This window comes from Vicia villosa, linkage group LG5 (genome assembly GCF_029867415.1).
Source record: "Vicia villosa cultivar HV-30 ecotype Madison, WI linkage group LG5, Vvil1.0, whole genome shotgun sequence".
NCBI classification, from domain to species: Eukaryota; Viridiplantae; Streptophyta; class Magnoliopsida; order Fabales; family Fabaceae; genus Vicia; species Vicia villosa.
In genome coordinates, this window is record NC_081184.1 from 153,698,551 (window position 1) to 153,719,848 (window position 21,298).

Below are 21,298 nucleotides of genomic sequence, written 5' to 3' on the forward strand. Positions count from 1 at the left end.
AAATTCATATATGTCTCGTTTTTAATTCCAAAAATTTCTAAAAAATGCCTTTGTGTCTGATTTTTGTTTTCCTTCTTCGATTTAATTAATTAGTTCGCAAGATCGATAATTAATTAAGTCGATTGCCTTATTTTACTCCATTTACGCCCGAATCAGGATTTACGAGAATTAACCCTACGCTGAATATATTTCTTTTCCTGTGTCTTTTCAGGGTTGTCTTCAAACACACTTCGACTCTGCGCCACGTCAAATTCAAAGCTAAGTTCTAACCTTTCTTATTTAAATATTTTTGTTTGTTATCCTATTTTAGGGTTTAATTCCCGCTGTCAATGAACTCCGCCATACACTCACTGCTTTCTTTTTCTTTTGTCAATTCTTCAATGGTCAGGGTCAATGTTTCATGCTTCAAGGCAAACCTCTGCCCATCAACCTTCATCAATCGAAGCTAAAGGTTTGTCAAACTGCCAAAGCTACGGATGTTGGTAACCCTAAACCTTAACCTGGATATTTCTCTTTGTTCATTATTACTTATGTCAAACCCTATTAAGGGATCCACTGGTTTCATTGTCCCCTTCCCCTATTATTATGTAACTGTTTACTGGTTGTATTGATTGGCCTTGAAGGCACTTAAACTGTGACGATATATTATTTTATATTACTGCGTGGCTAGTAATTTAGGGAGTGCAAACCATGAACTGAACATAGATCACCTAACTACAAGATAAATGTAATCGAAGTTAACCACGTGAATGTTGCACCCACACACCTTTAGGGTAATCCCTCTGGTTGCCTTTGTTGCATGTTGCCTTGTTGCCTTTAAGTGTACAAAATAGTCAAAGTCCCTCGATTCCGAGGATACCTAAAGCAAAACAAAATGTTGCCCTAAGTTCATTATCATCAATTCTGCCCCTCGAAGCTGCCTCGGTAAAAACATGATGATTGTCCCAATTGCTAAGGTATCCTCGCATGATGCCTAAAAAGATTAATGACTATTATATCCTTCCCTTAGACTACCTGCCCTCTTTATGGCATGGGACAGTCTTATGGCGAACGATCCTCGATGACCCTTAACATCCAATTGAAAGACTTCCTACCCTTCATGGTATGGATAGATCCTTTCGCCTCGAAAAGCTAAAAGAACGAATTTTCAAACTTAGGGTAGTTGCTACTAATTGCTCGCTCTTTTCAAATTCAAATCAAAAATACTTTTCCGACTCAATTTCAAATACTTTCAAAACAAGGCTACGCTTATTTACAAGCTGAAGTCCTTGAACAAAGTTTTTACTTTTTACACACTGCTCTTTTCAAACAAATCAAACAATTCAAACAAACAAAAGTGAGCTAAGCAATTAAGAGCCCATGGATAACCATGGATGCAAAGGGTGCCTTACACCTTCCCTTTGCATAACTTACCCCCTGAACTCAAAATCTTTTAAAAAAGGTATTTTCCTGTTCTTTTAGCCTTTCCTAAAATTGGATAAAATAAAAGTCGGTGGCGACTCTTGCTTACCGCGACATTTCGATTGATAAAAAGTCAGTTCACCGTATTACAGAACTGGCGACTCTGCTGGGGATATGATCTTGCGAAATCAGCTTTGTGGGAAGACGTGGATGTCTTGAATGTTGCCTCCAGTATTATAGTACCTACCATTCCTGGATTTTAATTAAGACATGCCAGTGATGCCACTGAATGTTGATCAAGATGTCAAACTGGACTTGCATAGATTTGCCCCAGTTAGTAGGGACTTTGGAGAGATTCGCCTCGCGAGGACTTTATGAGATGTGCACTACGGGCAACATGCCCCTAGTAATCATAGGCCAAAGACATTATCCCATGTTGGTTGGGAAGTAGTTTCAGATCTATTTGGATGCATGGCCCTGGTTGCTTTTGGCATCCTTGAAAGATTCTCGGAATCTTGACTTGATTGCCCCAGATTGATCGGGAAATATTTGAAACCCATTTGAGATGTAGGCCTTTGACTGTTTGGCATTTGAGAGATTCTTTGAATCTTGACTGGATTGCCCCAGATTGATTGAGCAAAACGTGTCATGCCCCTTGTATACGCAGGAGACATTGCTTCTAGAGTGATCTTGTCTGTCGGGATAACTGTTAGTCATTAGTTATAACCTGTGCAAGTTCTTTCTGATGCTAACATTTGAAATTATGTAGCAGAATATGTTTAATAATGAATTCATGAGATGCAATGCATACGTTTGTCTTGAGTTTTTTTTTTTGAAAAACATTAAAGCAGGAGATGTAAAATCATGGTATTTATAAAAACACGACGTTTGTAAAAAATAGGATATCAACTTAACATTTGTAGTAAACCTTAAGGAGTCGGGATACCTTTTTGGTGACAGTATGCTTTCGAACTAACCATGCTTCAGTTAGGACTTTCAAGGGTTGTAACGTGGCTTGGTTCACGGTTTAAGAAACAAAGGATAGAGGCTCAAAGTTTATTTGTACCCACCCCTCTTCGTGATGATCTTCAGTCCTAAGTTCAGTAAATTCGACTTATGCATTCAGGTTCCAAGAGACTTTTGGATTTGCACCTTTTGATAATGATGATGGTTCACGAGCAAAGAGAACTTTTGAGATGGCAATCACTTCTTCCTTTTGGTAGTCACAACACTGTGTTGTTCAGGAATTTATTGACTTCTCTTTTTTTCATCTTTTTGATATCCCTAACTTTTGCGTGAACTGTTTATTTTGAGTTTACAGTCAGCGGGATGCCTTGATTTTTTGCCTAAGTCGTTTTTTTTATTTATTTTTGACTTAGCAGGATTTTCTTTGTATATATGTTTTTTCATTCTTTCATTCATTTTTTTTCTTTTTGAAAGATGTTGACTGCCTTGCTTAATGATTGATGAACCATCATTGGCTTTTGATTGACATCTCCAACACTTTTTTGATGTGTGCGGATGAACGCTTGTATTTGAAATCTTTATTGAAAGGTGTACTGAATGATTCTCTTAAACTAGAATGCACAGCCAAATTAACTGAGAACTACCCTGCCCCAGGTTATGATCAAGGGTTTTAATTAGTACAGGAAAGAAACTTCTTCTTCTTAGGCTCAAAGGGGTTGACAAGGGATTATCATCCTTATATCTCCACTGTTTGGGAATTGAAACAATGCCTGTACATCGTCAGCATAGTCCGCTCAAAAGCATACTGTATGAGGTTGCGGTATCGTTTTCTTCATCCTCCCTCAAAAGGTGTACAACTTTAGCAGGAGTCGAGTATCATAGAACACATGCAAAGAAAAGATGCAATTTAGATGAGTGATAGCGAAATAATTTGTTCAAGACAAACATATGCAATGCACTGATGATGATTATTAAAACAAATAATGTCTATCATGAGTCAAATGTTTAAACAAACAGAAGAGAAACTTGCAAATGAAAGTAGATCTAATGATCCAGAAGTTTGTCCGTCTAGACGTTAGTCAGTCTTGTCATGACTAGGCATAGGAGAAGTGATCACCACCGGAGTTTCAGGAGGATTGAATTTGACCTCCCCATCATTGATCAGATCTTGAATCTTATTCCTCAATGTCCAGCAATTGTTTTTGTGATGTCCAGGAATATTGGAACGGTACGCGCACCTCGCATTGAGTTTATAGCCATAGGTGTTAGAATTCTTAGGAGCATCCCTCCGAGTAATTAATCTGATCTTCAACAGATGTCGTAATGTTTGAGCGGAAGGCTCTGGATTTTGGTGAATTGACACTTAGGTGCATCTGGCTTGCGTCGTTGTTGTAGGACTTGGTGTAGAGATTCAGAGTATCCGGGGTTCGAGCTTCCGGAATGTGTATCTAATTGAGAAGACCAGAACGGGTCATGCTTTAGACCATATCTGTAGAGGAGTGTCAGAACGAGTCATACATTAGACCATATATGAGGAGGAATATCAGAACGATCCATACATTAGACTATATCTGTTGAGGAATAGCAGAACGAGTCGTACGTTAGACCATATCTGTTGGAATGTCAGAACGAGTCATACATTGGACTATATCTGTTGAAGGATATCAGAACGAGTTATTCATTAAACCATATCTGAAGGGGAATGTCAGAACGAGTCATACATTAGACCATATCTGATGAATAATGCCAGAACGAGTCATACATTAGACCATATCTGACTGAAGATACCGGAACGGGTCATACATTGGACCATATCTGATAGGGAATACCGGAACGGGTCGTACATTAGACCATATCTGATAGAGAATGCTTGCTTGTTAGAGTCGATGAGTTATTTGACGAAGATTTGGAATGTAAAAGGGCTTGTCAGAATAAATCTCCAGCTCGATTATATCTGAGAGGAATGATTGTCGAGGCGGAACCTGAAAACAAAGTTAGAAATATGCGATGTCATGAATGAAAATGCAATGTTTTCAAGGATCTTTAGAAGTTAAGTTAGCAACATTGGAAAGTGATTTGGTCGCATATTTGTTTGAAGAATTCTGACTCTTGTCTTTGAACATCCTTCTTTGAGAATCAAGCTCACCATATCGAGTGGGTCATCGCCTCTGATTCGGGATACTTCTGAATTTGGAGGTACATGGCCAGAGGAAAGTAAATCCTCTTGCCCCTTGTTAGGTGCTAAACCTTTGAATCGGCAGGTATGCGGCTAGAGGGAAATAAATCCTCTTGCCCCTTGATAGGATTTTAGTCCTTGATAAGAGTACCTGAAATTGTGCGCCCTAAATCCCTAAGATCCTTGAAAGGGTTAGTTAACATGCTATGTTATGATGTCATGATGTAATGCGAGTGCGATGTAATGCATTAAGTAAAGCATAAGGTCATAAGGACGAGATGTCCTACAGGCAAATCCTGCAAGGAAATAAAAGGTTAAAGCATAAGGTAATGAGGACGAAATGTCCTACCAGCAAATCCTGCAAGGAAATGGAAAGGTTAGAGCATAAGGTAATGAGGACGAAATGTCCTACAAGCAAATCCTGCAAGGAAATGGAAAGGTTAGATAACAAACAAGTCACACAAGAGTCCTTAAGTTTAAAGGCTTGCATGGAGTATGACCGGGTAACTACCCTTCCCCAAAGGTACTTCTAAGGATAAGGATGATATCAACAACGGGTTCTACCAAGTTACTCAGAATTGTCAGCCCCTCCAAAGCACCCTCGAACATGGTACATGCATACCACGCAATGATACTTTGAGAGAGAACCTATCTGAGTTGTAGTATCGGGTAGCGACTATGCCCTTAACATGCATCAAGAGTAGTCCTCCCACTACGTTCCTAGAGGCCAAGATGGGTTAAAGGTGACTAAAGGTCCCTGAGCTCCGACGCACCCAAAGATACATGCGTAAACCTCTCTCATGCAAAAGAGGTACACAATAACCAGTGGAGGCCTAACTCAAGTGCGGACTTCATTTTGACCAACCCCAAGCATGCACAAGGGGGGTCTCCATGACTATGTCGCTCCTATCTTAAGGTGCACTCGAATCCGGGTATAGGATTCATCTTCCATTCAAAACCCACAACAACCTTGAAGAATAAAGCAAGCAAACAAACAATTATTAAAGTGATCCTAAACTTTAAGGTAACCCCTCTTTTATACGAAAGCATCCCCAGCAGAGTCGCCAGTTCTGTAATACGGTGAACTGACTTTTCTCTTCTCCAAATCCCCAATCGGGGTACATCAAGTTATTGATCATCCCCAAACAGAAATTATAAATCCCCAGCTGAGCATCTTCAAGACGAAATCAAACATCAAAATCACAGAGACCTGAAGATTTATTCTCTCGACTAAGACAACATAAATCATATTTGCATACCATATGACATAAACATATTCATACATCGCATGCATCACTATATAACAAATCCATAACATACGAAGTTTCTCATTTATTTTGAGATACTCATTACATAAACGCATGCATCATGACATAAGAAAACTAACCTCTATTTTTCAGGATATTACTATCTCTATCTGCAAGAGTTAAGTCGACACCTTTGACGGTTCCTTAACAATCTATTCTCAAGTATTAAGTCGACACCTTTGACGGTTCCTTAACACATCAAGAGTTAAGTCGACACCTTTGACGGTTCCTTAACAATCTATTCTCAAGTATTAAGTCGACACCTTTGACGGTTCCTTAATACATCAAGAGTTAAGTCGATACCTTTGACGGTTCCTTAACAACACACTTTAGATATAAGTCGACACCTTTGACGGTTCCTTATACAATCTACCTACATATCTGAGTCGATACCTTTGACGGTGCCTCAATGATATGCTGCAAAGTTAAGTCGACACCTTTGACGGTGCCTTAACAACCCACATCAAGAGTTAAGTCGACACCTTTGACGGTTCCTTAACGACACACTTCAGATATAAGTCGACACCTTTGACGGTTCCTTATACAATCTATCTGCATATCTGAGTCGATACCTTTGACGGTGCCTCAACAATATGCTTCAAATTTAAGTCGATACCTTTGACGGTTCCTTAAATAACCCAACACAGATTTGAGTCGATACCTTTGACGGTTCCTCAACATTCAAAAAAGGGAAGACAACAAAAGCAAAATTTTTGCAACAATCCATACTCCAACAACTACCAGATGGCATCTACAAGCCCATCTCCGACAAAAGTCCCTACTTCAAATAGGGCAAATTTCTTGGTATTCTTGTGTTCAATCATCTCCAACCTTCAGATACCGACTGGCACACAAACCACTCTACATCTTCAGGTTTAAGATAATTGAACAGGGGCAGCTGTCATACCCCAAAATTTGCCCTCATATAATCGCAAATGTCATTTTATTTCGATTAAGCGACATAGCACAGTGGGTAAGGATTTGAGGTTAAAAGGTACAAGAGTGAGAGGTCCCGAGTTCGAATCTCACTTTTAACATTTTTTTCCTTTTATTTGTTTCTAACCATAGTTTTAATTTTGTTTTATTTATATTAAAAAATCACAAAAAAATCATTTTTTCATCATCTTTATTTTAATTTTCGGAATTAATTAAATATATTTTTTAAATAGTCAATTTTTTGCATTTTTTTTAACTAAAAAATCAACAAAATAATCAAAAAAGAAAGCTTTAATATAGTTTGTTTATATTTCTAGCGCATTAACTATCTTAGGAAATAAAAAATACTTTTCAATCAGTTTCAACATTTTTTATCAATTTCAATAATTTTCAATAAAAGTTTTAATTTAATTATTTTTATCTTTTCTAACTCTAGGTCTAATTTTGCACATTATATAGACCAACAATTTCACCAATCCTATTTTGGGGGGAGACGGTCACGTACAAACCCTACCTCTCACTAACAAATTTCTCTAACTCTTATTCACTCCCATTCTTCACCGTATATTAATCTCAGCATTGTCTCTATAACAACTATGAACAATTTCAACCAAAGACATTAGCCAAACAAGTTTTTTATAAAAGTTTCTGAAAAATCATCATAGCAGTCACGTTTTCAAGGGAGATCAAGGGGTTTTGAGGATCAAGAAGGCTTCTTCGTCACTCTCTGAAGCAAGTCGGAGTATAACCCGAGCCCAGCACATCCAACAACACACCCTATAAACTCACGGTTATGCCCAATTTTTTTCGGTTTGATTATGTTCATATGCTCATCATAAATAACATGTGAATACATATTTTGAATCATGATAATGTGTGGAAGCTTCCTGTATCATTGAATTTGCGTTTTGATGCGTATATAATAATGTGCCATTGTTAGGACTTTGAACTCACGAATTGGGAATTTCCGTTAGAAGCAAGCCTAGGCCGAATTGAGGTTTTCATTGAGTTTGTATGGCCATTTGCAATCGATCTAGATTCTTTGTTGCGTATTTTTATGTTCGTTTTGCAGGAATTGATGAAGGTCATGAAACCAGCCATGGAGGCCGCGAAGACGAAGAGCGTGATCTGTGTTTTTCTTTTTGTTTTTTGAACGATTTTGATTTTGTTCATAATACTCGTGCCTTGTCTTGACATCAGCGAAAACCTGCAGCTTCGTTGGCAACAGCACAAAGACGTTCAGCGTTAGGGCCTGGGTTCGAACCCTACCCTCAACGCTTTATTTTAATAACTTGAATGTTTTAGTTTGACAGCAGATCCAGCGCACTACCTCCATGAACGACTACAATGAGTCCTCGCACAAGATCCATTGGATTTCCCCGGATCCAGATCCAACGCATTTGATCCCACAAGCGTACCATGGACTCTCAGAATCCAGCCACACAGGATTAATAGCTAAGTTTTCCAAATTTTTTACATTTAATTATATAAAATCATTTACTTTTATATATTAATATACATATTGTTTTAATTGTTTTTTTTCCCTTTATTATATGAAAACTATTATATAGTATTTTCCAAAAACATTTTTTTTCAATAATAATAATAATTATTTTATTTTAATATCTAATACTTATCTTTATTTTCTTATTTTAATATACATATTATTCAAATTATTTTCCTTATATATATATTTTTTATTTATTATTATTTATTTATTTATTTATAATTAATAATTTATTTTATTTAAAATGATATTATTTTCTTAATATTATATATATTTATTTATATTTATTCAAAAATTCATATATGTCTCGTTTTTAATTCCAAAAATTTCTAAAAAATGCCTTTGTGTCTGATTTTTGTTTTCCTTCTTCGATTTAATTAATTAGTTCGCAAGATCGATAATTAATTAAGTCGATTGCCTTATTTTACTCCATTTACGCCCGAATCAGGATTTACGAGAATTAACCCTACGCTGAATATATTTCTTTTCCTGTGTCTTTTCAGGGTTGTCTTCAAACACACTTCGACTCTGCGCCACGTCAAATTCAAAGCTAAGTTCTAACCTTTCTTATTTAAATATTTTTGTTTGTTATCCTATTTTAGGGTTTAATTCCCGCTGTCAATGAACTCCGCCATACACTCACTGCTTTCTTTTTCTTTTGTCAATTCTTCAATGGTCAGGGTCAATGTTTCATGCTTCAAGGCAAACCTCTGCCCATCAACCTTCATCAATCGAAGCTAAAGGTTTGTCAAACTGCCAAAGCTACGGATGTTGGTAACCCTAAACCTTAACCTGGATATTTCTCTTTATTCATTATTACTTATGTCAAACCCTATTAAGGGATCCGCTGGTTTCATTGTCCCCTTCCCCTATTATTATGTAACTGTTTACTGGTTGTATTGATTGGCCTTGAAGGCACTTAAACTGTGACGATATATTATTTTATATTACTGCGTGGCTAGTAATTTAGGGAGTGCAAACCATGAACTGAACATAGATCACCTAACTACAAGATAAATGTAATCGAAGTTAACCACGTGAATGTTGCACCCACACACCTTTAGGGTAATCCCTCTGGTTGCCTTTGTTGCATGTTGCCTTGTTGCCTTTAAGTGTACAAAATAGTCAAAGTCCCTCGATTCCGAGGATACCTAAAGCAAAACAAAATGTTGCCCTAAGTTCATTATCATCAATTCTGCCCCTCGAAGCTGCCTCGGTAAAAACATGATGATTGTCCCAATTGCTAAGGTATCCTCGCATGATGCCTAAAAAGATTAATGACTATTATATCCTTCCCTTAGACTACCTGCCCTCTTTATGGCACGGGACAGTCTTATGGCGAACGATCCTCGATGACCCTTAACATCCAATTGAAAGACTTCCTACCCTTCATGGTATGGATAGATCCTTTCGCCTCGAAAAGCTAAAAGAACGAATTTTCAAACTTAGGGTAGTTGCTACTAATTGCTCGCTCTTTTCAAATTCAAATCAAAAATACTTTTCCGACTCAATTTCAAATACTTTCAAAACAAGGCTACGCTTATTTACAAGCTGAAGTCCTTGAACAAAGTTTTTACTTTTTACACACTGCTCTTTTCAAACAAATCAAACAATTCAAACAAACAAAAGTGAGCTAAGCAATTAAGAGCCCATGGATAACCATGGATGCAAAGGGTGCCTTACACCTTCCCTTTGCATAACTTACCCCCCGAACTCAAAATCTTTTAAAAAAGGTATTTTCCTGTTCTTTTAGCCTTTCCTAAAATTGGATAAAATAAAAGTCGGTGGCGACTCTTGCTTACCGCGACATTTCGATTGATAAAAAGTCAGTTCACCGTATTACAGAGACTAATTAGGATCCCTCTTGTATATTTTATCATAAAATGTTTCTTCTCTTGGATTCACATACTTTTTATTTGAAATGGGAGGGGGTAGAGCGATTCTTCTCAATTTTGTTTTGAATGAAATCCTTATTTTCTTCCTAACTTTCTTGAAGAGGTATAATAAGGTTTGGAAAAAGATTATTCAGATTCATAAGAGATTATCATGGGGTAGTTTGGATGGTAAATTTAAGACCCTTTGGTTTAAATGGGTTGGTGTTGTAAAACCTAAGAAAAATGATGGTCTTGTAATTCGTAATTTTCACCTAGCTAACCTAGCTCTTCTTGTTAATTGGTGGTGGGAATCGCTCTCAGGTGTGATTAGTCTTTGGAGGGATATTTACTCAGCTAGATATGGGGATCGAGTTGTTTCCTCTTTCTTAGAGGATATGTCCTATAAGTTCTAAACTTATTCTGCTTAATGGAAAAAGGTGTCTCTCTTGGGATCCAAGTTCGGAAATTCGATTGGTTGATTTATGGAAGGCTTAAATGAAAGGTGGTAAATCGAACGCCCACCTTTTTTTGGGATGATTTGTGGGTGGGTCTTGTCCTTCTTAGAGTTATATTTCACATTTCATATCAGAAAAAAGGCAAAAGTTGGTGAGATTTCCTTTTGGGATGATGAGAATATGTTTGGAATATGAAGTGGAAGATTCTTTTGTTTGATTATGAACAGGAGTTGATCAATGATCTTCTTCTGGCCGTTGAAGGAACTATTTTTTCCTTGGTAAGATGTTAGTTGTTATGGTTCTATCAAAAACACTTTACACATTTTATTATGGTTACCTCACTTCCTATTTGTTTAGCTTAGATTTTGGCATCTGTTTGGGGTAACTAGGCTTCCTCTAGAGTGATATTTTTTCATGAAAACTCTATTAGAGTATGATAATTTAGCTTATGTTATGCCTGTTAAATCTGTTTCTCAATTGTTCGTTACCTGTGATGTATCAATGAATCTGTGGACTAGGATCTTAGGTTGTTAGGGAGGGTGTTTTTTTCTCGAACTCTATCCGTTCACTTTTTGAGCTTTTTTACTTCCTTAGGAGGTTCGATGTGTATTTATGAGGTCTCTTAGTGATTTGGCACTCAGTTGTAGACTATTTGGAGATTTCTAAGCGACTCTATTTTTCCAGGTTCGCCTATCAACATAAAAGACCATGGAAGATAAGAATATTTCCATTACATGGAAATGGTATCTGGTGCTTTTAGAGGACAATGTTTTGTTGATGATGGTTCTCGTTTTTGAGTTCTAGCTTGCTACTCATTAGTGAAGTGACAATTTGTTTGGAGTTTCATTGTTTCCTTGTTTCTAATTGCTTCTCGGTGTTATTTGTATTTCCTTTTGTTTTGACTTTTTTAGCATTCTCTGCATCTATTTGTGCTCTTATGCAATCCTTTTCATTTTTTTTTATCTATATATACATATTTTCCTTTAAGAAAAATTCAAATCTCCGTGGATGTGAAGAAGTTGGTAATTATTAATGTTTCTATGAAAGTTATTTGATTTCTGAGATGTGCTCTAGTTCTCATGAACTCTAGAGTCCAATTTATCTAAATCTTTTATATAAAAAACACCAAATAATTTGAATTTTACTGAAATGTTTCATATTTAACTCAAACTAACAAAACATAATCTAACACTTAAAAGGTGCATTTGATTTGCTTAAAAACGAGGGGTGAGACAACACAACTTTTTTTGTACCATATATGATGCAGAAGTTAATCAGGGAATTGGACAAAACTTATGATAAGGGACTGGACAAAGACAAAAAAAATTATTCTTCAATGAACTATGTTTTTGTCACAAACACAAATTATCAAAAAAACACATCAAAATATCATCCTCTCTTATTATTTAATATTTTTATTAATAAATATAATAGTAATATTTTATATATCAACAAAGAATATTATAATAAAATAATATTATTTTTTACTATCTCTTTATTTTTTTCCTTCTTCTCATTATTTAATATTTAAATTTATAAATATTAAAATTTATATATCAATAAAAAATATTATAGTAAATGTTGTTATTTTATTTTAATCGATGCAAAGACATACCAAACAAAATAAATAAAAATTTGTCTAATACATTGATCATCAAACACAATATAAAAAAAATTATCTTGTACTATTTTATGTTGTCTAATATTATTCTATTCAATACTTATTTTACGAAACAAACACATCCAAAGATTAAATTGAATTATCGTCTTGAAATATGGGCACCCAAATAAAAACAAAAACACTAGCCCATTTTGTGGACTAAAAAACCTACTGTCAGTAGTAGAAGTCTAAGTCAACCATAACCATTTATTGATGTACCTTCTTGTAGGACACTTCAAAGGAAATTTATGTCATGGTGGGGGAGTTGGCACATATTGACAATTGGTTTCAATGGGTCAGTTAGACTTAGACATATGTGAAGCGGTGCCGGAAAACCAAATTTAAAGTTAGATCCACTAATTGACAATTAAAAACTTTGCCATATTTAGTGGAGTTTAACTTGAACCACTATCATCATATTTAGGATCATAAACTAATTGATACCTTAATTAACAACAACAACTTGGCCAAATAAAGTACATTCTAGAATCATTATGGGTTGAATTAATGAGTGAAGACTTTTATACCGAAGAAACGAGAAAATGCTTAAGATGACTTCCATATTTTGTGCCTCTTTGAGGGCATGAATTTAGGCTTTTATGTTAAGCATTTCACATCAAAACTTTTTTCTTCTCTCAAATTCAAGATTCATTAGTTTGTTTTTACATATATTTAATGTTAAAATACATTTTATCATCCTTTACATTATATTTGTAATCGATTAGTTATTTATATTTTTAATAGCTAATTAGTTTTTTATATATATCTAATTGTTTATAACGATAACGTTTCAATGAAACAATATTACGACAAAAAATCTAGTATTTTATAACATAACACTTCATCTTCGTGCCTACCACTTAAGATGAATGAACTAAAGTTTGATTATGCAAAATCGACGGATGAACAAAGTTATTGATATTTGAAATTTAGTTGTAAGAAATTAGAGTTAGGGTTTTTAATTTGGAGTAAAAATAGCTTCATGTTACATGTTTAGCTTACTCACATTTTTCTTCTACTAATGATTCATTAAAAGGATAATTTTGAATATAATTAGGGTTAAATACGTTTTTAGTCCTTATAAATATGTGACCCTGCATTTTTAGTTCCTATAAAATTTTCCTTCAATGAATGGTCCTTATAAAATTATTATGCACCTAGTTTCAGTCCCTACTGTCAAACCAATGTGTATTTTAGAATGATTATTTTGCACATATGTTCATAATGTTTTAAAAAGTTCCTGGAAAAAAAAGAAACTCAAAATTTAATTTCTAAGTTGAGATTTTCATTACTTTTATCATTATTTTTTGAAATTTAAAAAATTCATATTTAATTCTTTTCGTTTTAAAAAATTCTAAAACTTGGTAAATAAATATTTTACAGCATTCTAAACATATATAAAAAAAAATTATTCAAAAATTTAAAAATTAAAGGGTAATTAAACAGTTTTTAAAATTTTAGAAAATAGTAGGGACTGAAATTGCATGCATAAAAATTTTAGAAGAACCATTTATTGAAGAAAAATTTTAAAGGGACTAAAAATGCAGGGTCGCATATTTATAGGGACTAAATACATATTTAACCCATATAATTATTGTTATGTGCCGGTCAAAGGTCAAATACGAGCGAAGTCCAAGTGTTCAACCCAACCTTTCAAAGCCCAATCAAATTGTCTAACGCATTTATCAAGACACATCTGATTCAAAGTACACTTTTTTGTTTTACACTTTTCACTTTATTCATGTTGGACTCTTTAACTGATTTGAACGTTGGAGTGCCAACTTTGTAGGTCTATCCCGTACCACTGCCACGGAGATCAACACCACTGCTTCAAGAGTTTAACATAGTCAATCAACATCAATTTTGGTCCCGCACATAAAAATGGTATTATATGTGGGAATCAACATCGAATACCCACGATATTTCACGATCAATTCTCATTTTATCCAAAGCTAAGTTACGAAGAAATCACGTCTGAAACTCATTTCATTCTTAACCTTGCGACGAAATACATCTCCTTCAGCTTTCCCAATCCAACTACCAATTTCAATGACTGTAATTAAGAAGATTCAAAAGAAAACCTTTGTATGAAGACAATCCATTCGTTATCACCAGAAATCATCCTATCTGAAAGAGAAATCGAAAGACTCGATGGATTAACGCAATTGTGACTGGAGAAACGAGCCTCTGCCGCAAATTTAGGATCTTTCTTCATCATGGCGATAGGCTGTACCACTTTGAGAAACTTAATTTACATTGGAAGTTTGACAGATCCGAATATAGTTCAAGATGAACATGAAAGTAAATCCCCTATGGGAGAAAGAAAGCCCTGTGGATCCAAAAAATCGATCGAGTGCCTATAGAAGGAGATATCGGTCAAAGACATTCTTCAGGGCATTCATTTCATCTACAAATACCAAAAACCCCATATGAAAAAACCTACAAGGGGATGACTCTATTCTCATCAATTATTTCCCTCCTCTTCAGACTAATGGCCACGCCCACAATAACACGGGTATTGATTAACCATTTCCTCTACAGGGAAGGTTTTACCTTAGTATGGTTGAACCCCTCCTCATAACCAAGATTTCCATAAAAAGTGTCAAGATCTTTCTTCGTCTCAATATTTTCAAGAGTAACAAAATCAAGACGAATAAAATATTCATGAGGCTCACGTTTGAAATGGACCCAAGTCCAATAGTTTCGAAACCTATATGTTCACGAACGAGGGGGCAAGCATTGGGTGTCAATAGAAAGAGGAATCTTAGTAAAAAAACATGATAAAACATGGAATGAGCCTCAAGAATACAAGACCTTACTAGCACGAAGCAGTTCCAGAAATTATCTTAGCTCTCGGGAATAAAGAAAAATTGGGGAACTTCTTTTTGTAGTATGATGAACACTTGAACTTGAATATTATTCTGAAAGGTATGTATCACAACATAAAGATGGAAGAATAGTCGACATGAGGGCTTCCAATACCGATAATTGGCCCAAACTTGGAACTCCCATATTAAAACCTAGGCGCCAAGATGAAGTACCGGGGGCAACCTTTAAAAACCTCAATACCTCCAATTCGAACTCGGACAACATCAACCACAGATTTATATGGGTAAACAAATGTTCATAGAAAGGAATACAACACCCCCCGAAGCTGTTACATATCCTTTTGCCTAATTCTACGAGGAGGACCGACCAATCAGAGGGAATACCTAGTTCAATATTAGTCTCCCTCATAACTACGGAATTATTGAAAGTAGAACATGTTCCCAATATTTCAGAGTCCACCCAACTATACTTACTCGTTTCAACCACTTCCACTAACTCAATACTTTTTAGATGTATCTCGTTAGCGCAGAATATATTAAATGGCTTGAGCCAATAAACACCCTCATGATGGGTCCCACACGCCATATGATATTTAATATTGCCATCACTTGGATCCCAATCATAGTGTGGTAAGTCTTGATGAAATTTCAAACCTCATCCCTATTCAAGGCAGCAACTTTCATCTCCGGTGTAGTCAAAGCAAGGAAGGCTAAATCTCCGTAGTTCCAGATGGAGTAGGCGTGGAACTTACAACACTATCACCTCCAACATCCTCATCATAAAGGAGAAAATCGAAGGAAGACTCATTCTCTATCAAGAGAATCACTAGAAAACCTTTCCAACTCAAAATCATCAAACACAATTATAATGACTGGAACTAAACGATTGTTAATTGGACGATGAAAATTTAAACCAAAAGATGTTTCTGCTCTATCTAAAGGGTAAGAATAACTACTTCCATAATCACTAGATAAACTTACATGGTGATCATTTACACGAGTCATGACATGATAAAAACTAGGTGCGAAGGAATAAACTCATGGTACAAAAGGTACCTAAAGAGAATAGAATATGGTGAAGAAGGTAGAAATTAAACGCATAATGGAAAAGCTATGTTCTGAAGAGGATGAGCGCTCAAGAAAATGCTCATTAAAAGGAAGAAAAACACTCTCACAAAGGGAAACTGGATCTCAGAAATGACAAAATGTCCCATACAAGTCAAGAGATCTTAATATAAAGGAGAGCGAACATCGGGCCGGATCAAAGGGGAAAACAAAAAGTTATAAATCAATGGTCAGATTGCGCCTTAGGAATACAAGTGAACTGAATTCCCTAGAGAAGGGCGTCATACCCTAACTTGCGAGACTAAATCAACGCGCCCGAAAATTGACTAAATGTTTCAATGACGGGAAATGAATTTGATGTGCTTGTTTTCCATTACTTATGTAACTACTTCATGGCCTTGCCACTTCCCCTTATGGTCGGATGTGATAACAAAGTGCCGACCTCAACTTTTAAATACTTTCCAACTAGTGAACACCCAAAAAGCATTGGGGGAGGGGGATGTATTAGGTCGGCCGAAGGCCCGATGCGGGTGAAGTCCAAGTCTCTAGCCCAACCATTCAAAGTCCAATCAAATTTTCCAACACATATAATTAAGACACGCGAGATTCAATGCACACTTTTTTGATCTCCACTTTTCACTTCATTCATGTTGAACTCTGCAACTGACTTAGACGTTAGAGTACTAACCTTACAGGTCTACCCTATGCCACTGCATTAAAAATCAATACCACCGATTCAAAAGTCCAACATAATCAATCAACATCAATTATGATTCATGCGTAAAACAATTATAAAATCTTCCTAAATTTATAACATGTATTCATAAACTTACAACTTATTTTGATAAACTAATTCAATCATCTTATATATTTAATTTTTATCTCGATTTTAAACTGTCATTTTAATTAAAATACTTAAATTGTTGAATTTTTTTTGTATCATTTGATATTTATAAATCAGTTCGACAATTTATTTTAAGATCTAACAATAAGAATTCAATGAATTAATCTACTCTCTGTAAAATAGGACAATTGTTTAAATCAATCCGTAAATAAATGTGTTCAAGTTAATCTACAAATCTATTTATTTACAAATATATTTAGCCTCAGAGGTGACAATTCAGATAACTTTAATTTAAGAGTAATGTTATTCTTACACCATATTCATACACCAATACTTATACCAAGCACTGTTCACCATATTTATACAGTGAACAATGTTTTTTAAAATAAAATAATAATATTTATAATTTTTTTTTATTTTTAAAATTACGGACAACACTGTTCATGTACGGACGTGCATTAACCAATTTCATTACTGCATTAACCAAGTTTTTATACTGCATTAACCAAGTTTGATGACTTCTAAAAATTATTTTTAATACCTGGATGTTGCATTAACCAACTTCATTACTGCATTGACCAGGTTTTTACACTGCATTAACCAAATTTGGTGACTACTGTAAAGTACTGTTCATGGGTGTAAAATTAACATTATTCAAATTTGGTTAATGCAGTTTAAAAACTTGGTTAATGCAATAATGAAGTTAGTTAATGCAACATTCAGGTATTAAAAATAATTTTTAGCAATCACCAAACTTGGTTAATACAGTGTAAAAACTTGGGTAATGCAGTAATGAAGTTGGCTAATGCAATATTCAGGTACTAAAAATATTTTTTAGCAATCATCAAACTTGGTTAATTCAGTGTAAAAATTTAATTAATGCAGTAATGAAGTTGGTTAATGCAGATCCGTACATGAACAATATTGTCCGTAATTTATAAAAACGGTGTAAGAATAACATTTCTCTTAATTTAACTATTGATCCAACTTAACTATAAAATATATATAAAACTATTGGCTATAAATTAGTTTCCTAGCTACACACACATAATAAATAATAAACTAATAAATCAAACTTTTTATGATTGATATGAATATATATTTTTTTAAAAATGATAATGAGTTATTATGAAATATACTTCATAATGAGTTTGGGCAGACCCACACGTCTTGGTCAGAAGAGTACTCCTCAGAGCATGAATATCGGTGGTATCTTAATAATATAAAGCCACTCAATGTCAGAAAATAATAATATTTAAATGCAATGGTTCAGTTATCAATAAACCACCGTTGCCTTTTGTGGCACCGTAGCTTTGGCAGGTTTTGAGAAATTTTTTTCCTTTTAACCAATCACAAATTGAATTGAAGCAAATTGTAGTATTAGTGGGACCCAATTTAAAATTTTAAATAAGTGGTATGGATATTTGAGAGATGTGTTTTAATAATTAAATAACTAAAAACTATAAAATAATATAATATATTAAGTGGGGTCCATTTATGCTACCAAATTGAGTGGTATGGATGTGGATGCTCTCAATGGCATTTACTTTCTAACCAACCACCCATTAAGATTTCCTGCAGGCAGACCTCTTCACTCACTCCTCCATTATAAAACCCTTCCCAAATCATTCCATATTCACTCACCTCTAAATCAATCTCTTTCACAGTTTTCCACCAAACACTACTAGAAAACATGGCTTTGGGAAGAGGCAGTGCATTGGTTCTCCTACTCTGCTTTTTTGTTCTTAACTCTGAGTTGGCTCATGCTGTAACCTACACTGTTGGAGGTAAAGGTGGTTGGACCTTTAACACAGTTGGCTGGCCTAATGGAAAACGCTTTAGGGCCGGTGATACACTTGGTACGCAGCACCTTTCTATTACTAAATCATGACACATATTTGCTATAAACTTTATACTTTCTAGTATGGTGCCTTAGACAACTCGGCCATTGACTTCAATATTTCATGTTAATTTAATTATAATAACTAATTTATAAATTTTTTTTATGTTTGTGCAGTCTTCAACTATAGTCCAAGTGCTCACAATGTGGTGGCTGTGAACAAAGCAGCATATGACGGCTGCAGTACACCAAGAGGGGCCAAAGTGTATCGATCAGGAAAGGATCAGATCAGACTTGCTAGGGGACAGAACTACTTCATCTGCAATTTTCCTGGTCACTGCCAATCTGGGATGAAAATTGCCGTCAATGCTGCCTAAATTTTAGTATATTATATACTTTATAACTATCATACCAATAATAATGCAGTGTTCATCTTTTATGTGTGTGTTTCGCAAATTTCATAACCTCTGGTTGTGTTGAGTTCTTAAAATTAAATAAGAGGATAGATGGGTGTGAAGTGTTAAGTGTACCATGTTTGTTATCATGGGTCTAGTAATAAGAATGGTGTAATATGATTTTTGGATCACTTTGAATGAACTACACATGACTTTAATTTCTACAATATTATTTCAGACTCTATTTAGTTTGTACTTGTTATTTAAGACTCTTTATTTAAAAACTTATTTGAGAAGAATGGACTCGGACGTGGTAGTTGGGCTAAAGATGTGCTTCATGCACCCCACACTTTTTAATGCCGTCTATACCAACCCACCCGCTTTAAATATTTGTCTAATTTAATATTTGTTATTAGTTATGTAACAGTTAAAGCTCAAACAGAGAATCATTGAAAATGAATTTAAAGATGTTGATAGAGATATATATATTTTTTGTTAAGAGCATTAACCACAACAGAAAAATCAACCTCAACAAAATTGTGAATGGTTTTCGTCTTAATTAAAAGCCATGGATAAAACTCTAATGAATGTGACAGTGATCACCATAGTATATTTAGACAAAATTAAAAAGTAAAATTCTATAACAAAAAGAAAATTCACATTGCATCAAAAGAGTCTTTTTTTAGAATAAATATATGTGAATTGAATTTAGAAAGGATCAATAAAATTAAAGTAGATCTCAAAATTCAAAAAGCATTAACATTATTATTTAAGAATATCTCACTATAATGCATCACTATAAGGAAATTACAAATATAATGCATAATATGTATGTTCTGCTCAAGGCCTCGGGGTATGTTTTTTTCAATTTTATTGAAATATAGGGGATACAAATGTGATCAAATTCAGTTAATCAATTTTTTAAATAAGGTTGGATCTTTTCAAATCTCAATTCAATCAGTGTGACTTTGATATTTAAACAACATGAGAATATTTTATTGAGCAGTATTGACCTCTTGCAATTGCAATTTTTCAATTCAAAATCATCACTAAAATAATTGTAGGCACGCTGACCATCTTATATATTAAAATTGTTTAAGAACACTAAAGAGACTTGACTAGGGCCAGACATACTTATGAGTACATTGGAATTATTTTACAAACTTAAACTCATCAGCAAATTACACTCAACCTACAATACTCATCAATGTCATCCAGCCTCGCCCACTCCCTAAGTCATTTCTAACCCAAAATAGAGAGAACTACTATATCATCTCGGCGACGATCTCTCATCCAACCTCAACAACACATCAGACATCCATATCAATTGTATCGATGGTCTCTCAACCGACACAACTAACAAGGAAGCATTAATCTTTGACACCCATAAAGATTGTTAGCTCTAAATCTATCTCTAGAGTACAAAAACAAACAGATAACCATCCTAGATAAGGATTTGAGCAGTATATGTCTATAACAACCCTAAACCCTAACACAGCAAAAATCCAAGATAACAATTGACAAAGATTTGTAACGCAAATTAAATATAACACCATGGGCGACAAATATACATCAGTTCAAAGTAAATACATAAACAAAACCCAACTATTAGAGAATACACAAAGAAGAAAATAAATGAATCAAAAATCTCCCGGTTTGTCAGCTCCGATCGACGACCAATCCACTTCCAGTCATCCTAATCCAAGCTCCATAGTTGTTTTCTAACGTAATCTAACCTAAGAATGAGATTGATGGAGTTTGGGTCAAAAATCTCCCAAAAACCATAACATAAAATGTTACAAATGAAGAACATATAAACAAAATCTGCACAGGCTCGCTAAGCGAGCTTATCTGGCTTAGTGAACCTACTCTTATTCCTAAAATATCTAGTACAGTAAAAGAGATCTCACTTAGCGAGCTAACTACGCTAAGTGAGCTTATGAAGAATGCTCTGCCTCTGTTATTGAATCTCTAAGCGCGCCACAACTTGGTTTAGCAAGCTTCTGCAGAATTTTCTCCTTATTGCTTCAAAACTACATATTCG

At 34.8% G+C, this 21,298-nt stretch overlaps 1 protein-coding gene and 1 long non-coding RNA gene across 2 annotated transcripts; both read left to right on the forward strand.

Moving 5' to 3' along the window:
• The first annotated feature begins 10,193 nt into the window (after positions 1-10,193).
• On the forward strand, positions 10,194-11,560 carry LOC131607848 (uncharacterized). The gene is made up of 2 exons (XR_009285424.1): positions 10,194-10,900; positions 11,307-11,560. It is a non-coding gene; the product is annotated as an uncharacterized LOC131607848 (long non-coding RNA).
• Positions 11,561-18,647: 7,087 nt separating this feature from the next.
• On the forward strand, positions 18,648-19,481 carry LOC131607849 (basic blue protein-like). Its single transcript, XM_058879803.1, has 2 exons — positions 18,648-18,878; positions 19,037-19,481. The coding sequence occupies exons 1-2, from the start codon at positions 18,713-18,715 to the stop codon at positions 19,234-19,236; spliced, it is 366 nt and encodes a 121-aa protein (XP_058735786.1). The 5' UTR covers positions 18,648-18,712; the 3' UTR covers positions 19,237-19,481.
• The last annotated feature ends 1,817 nt before the right edge of the window (positions 19,482-21,298 follow it).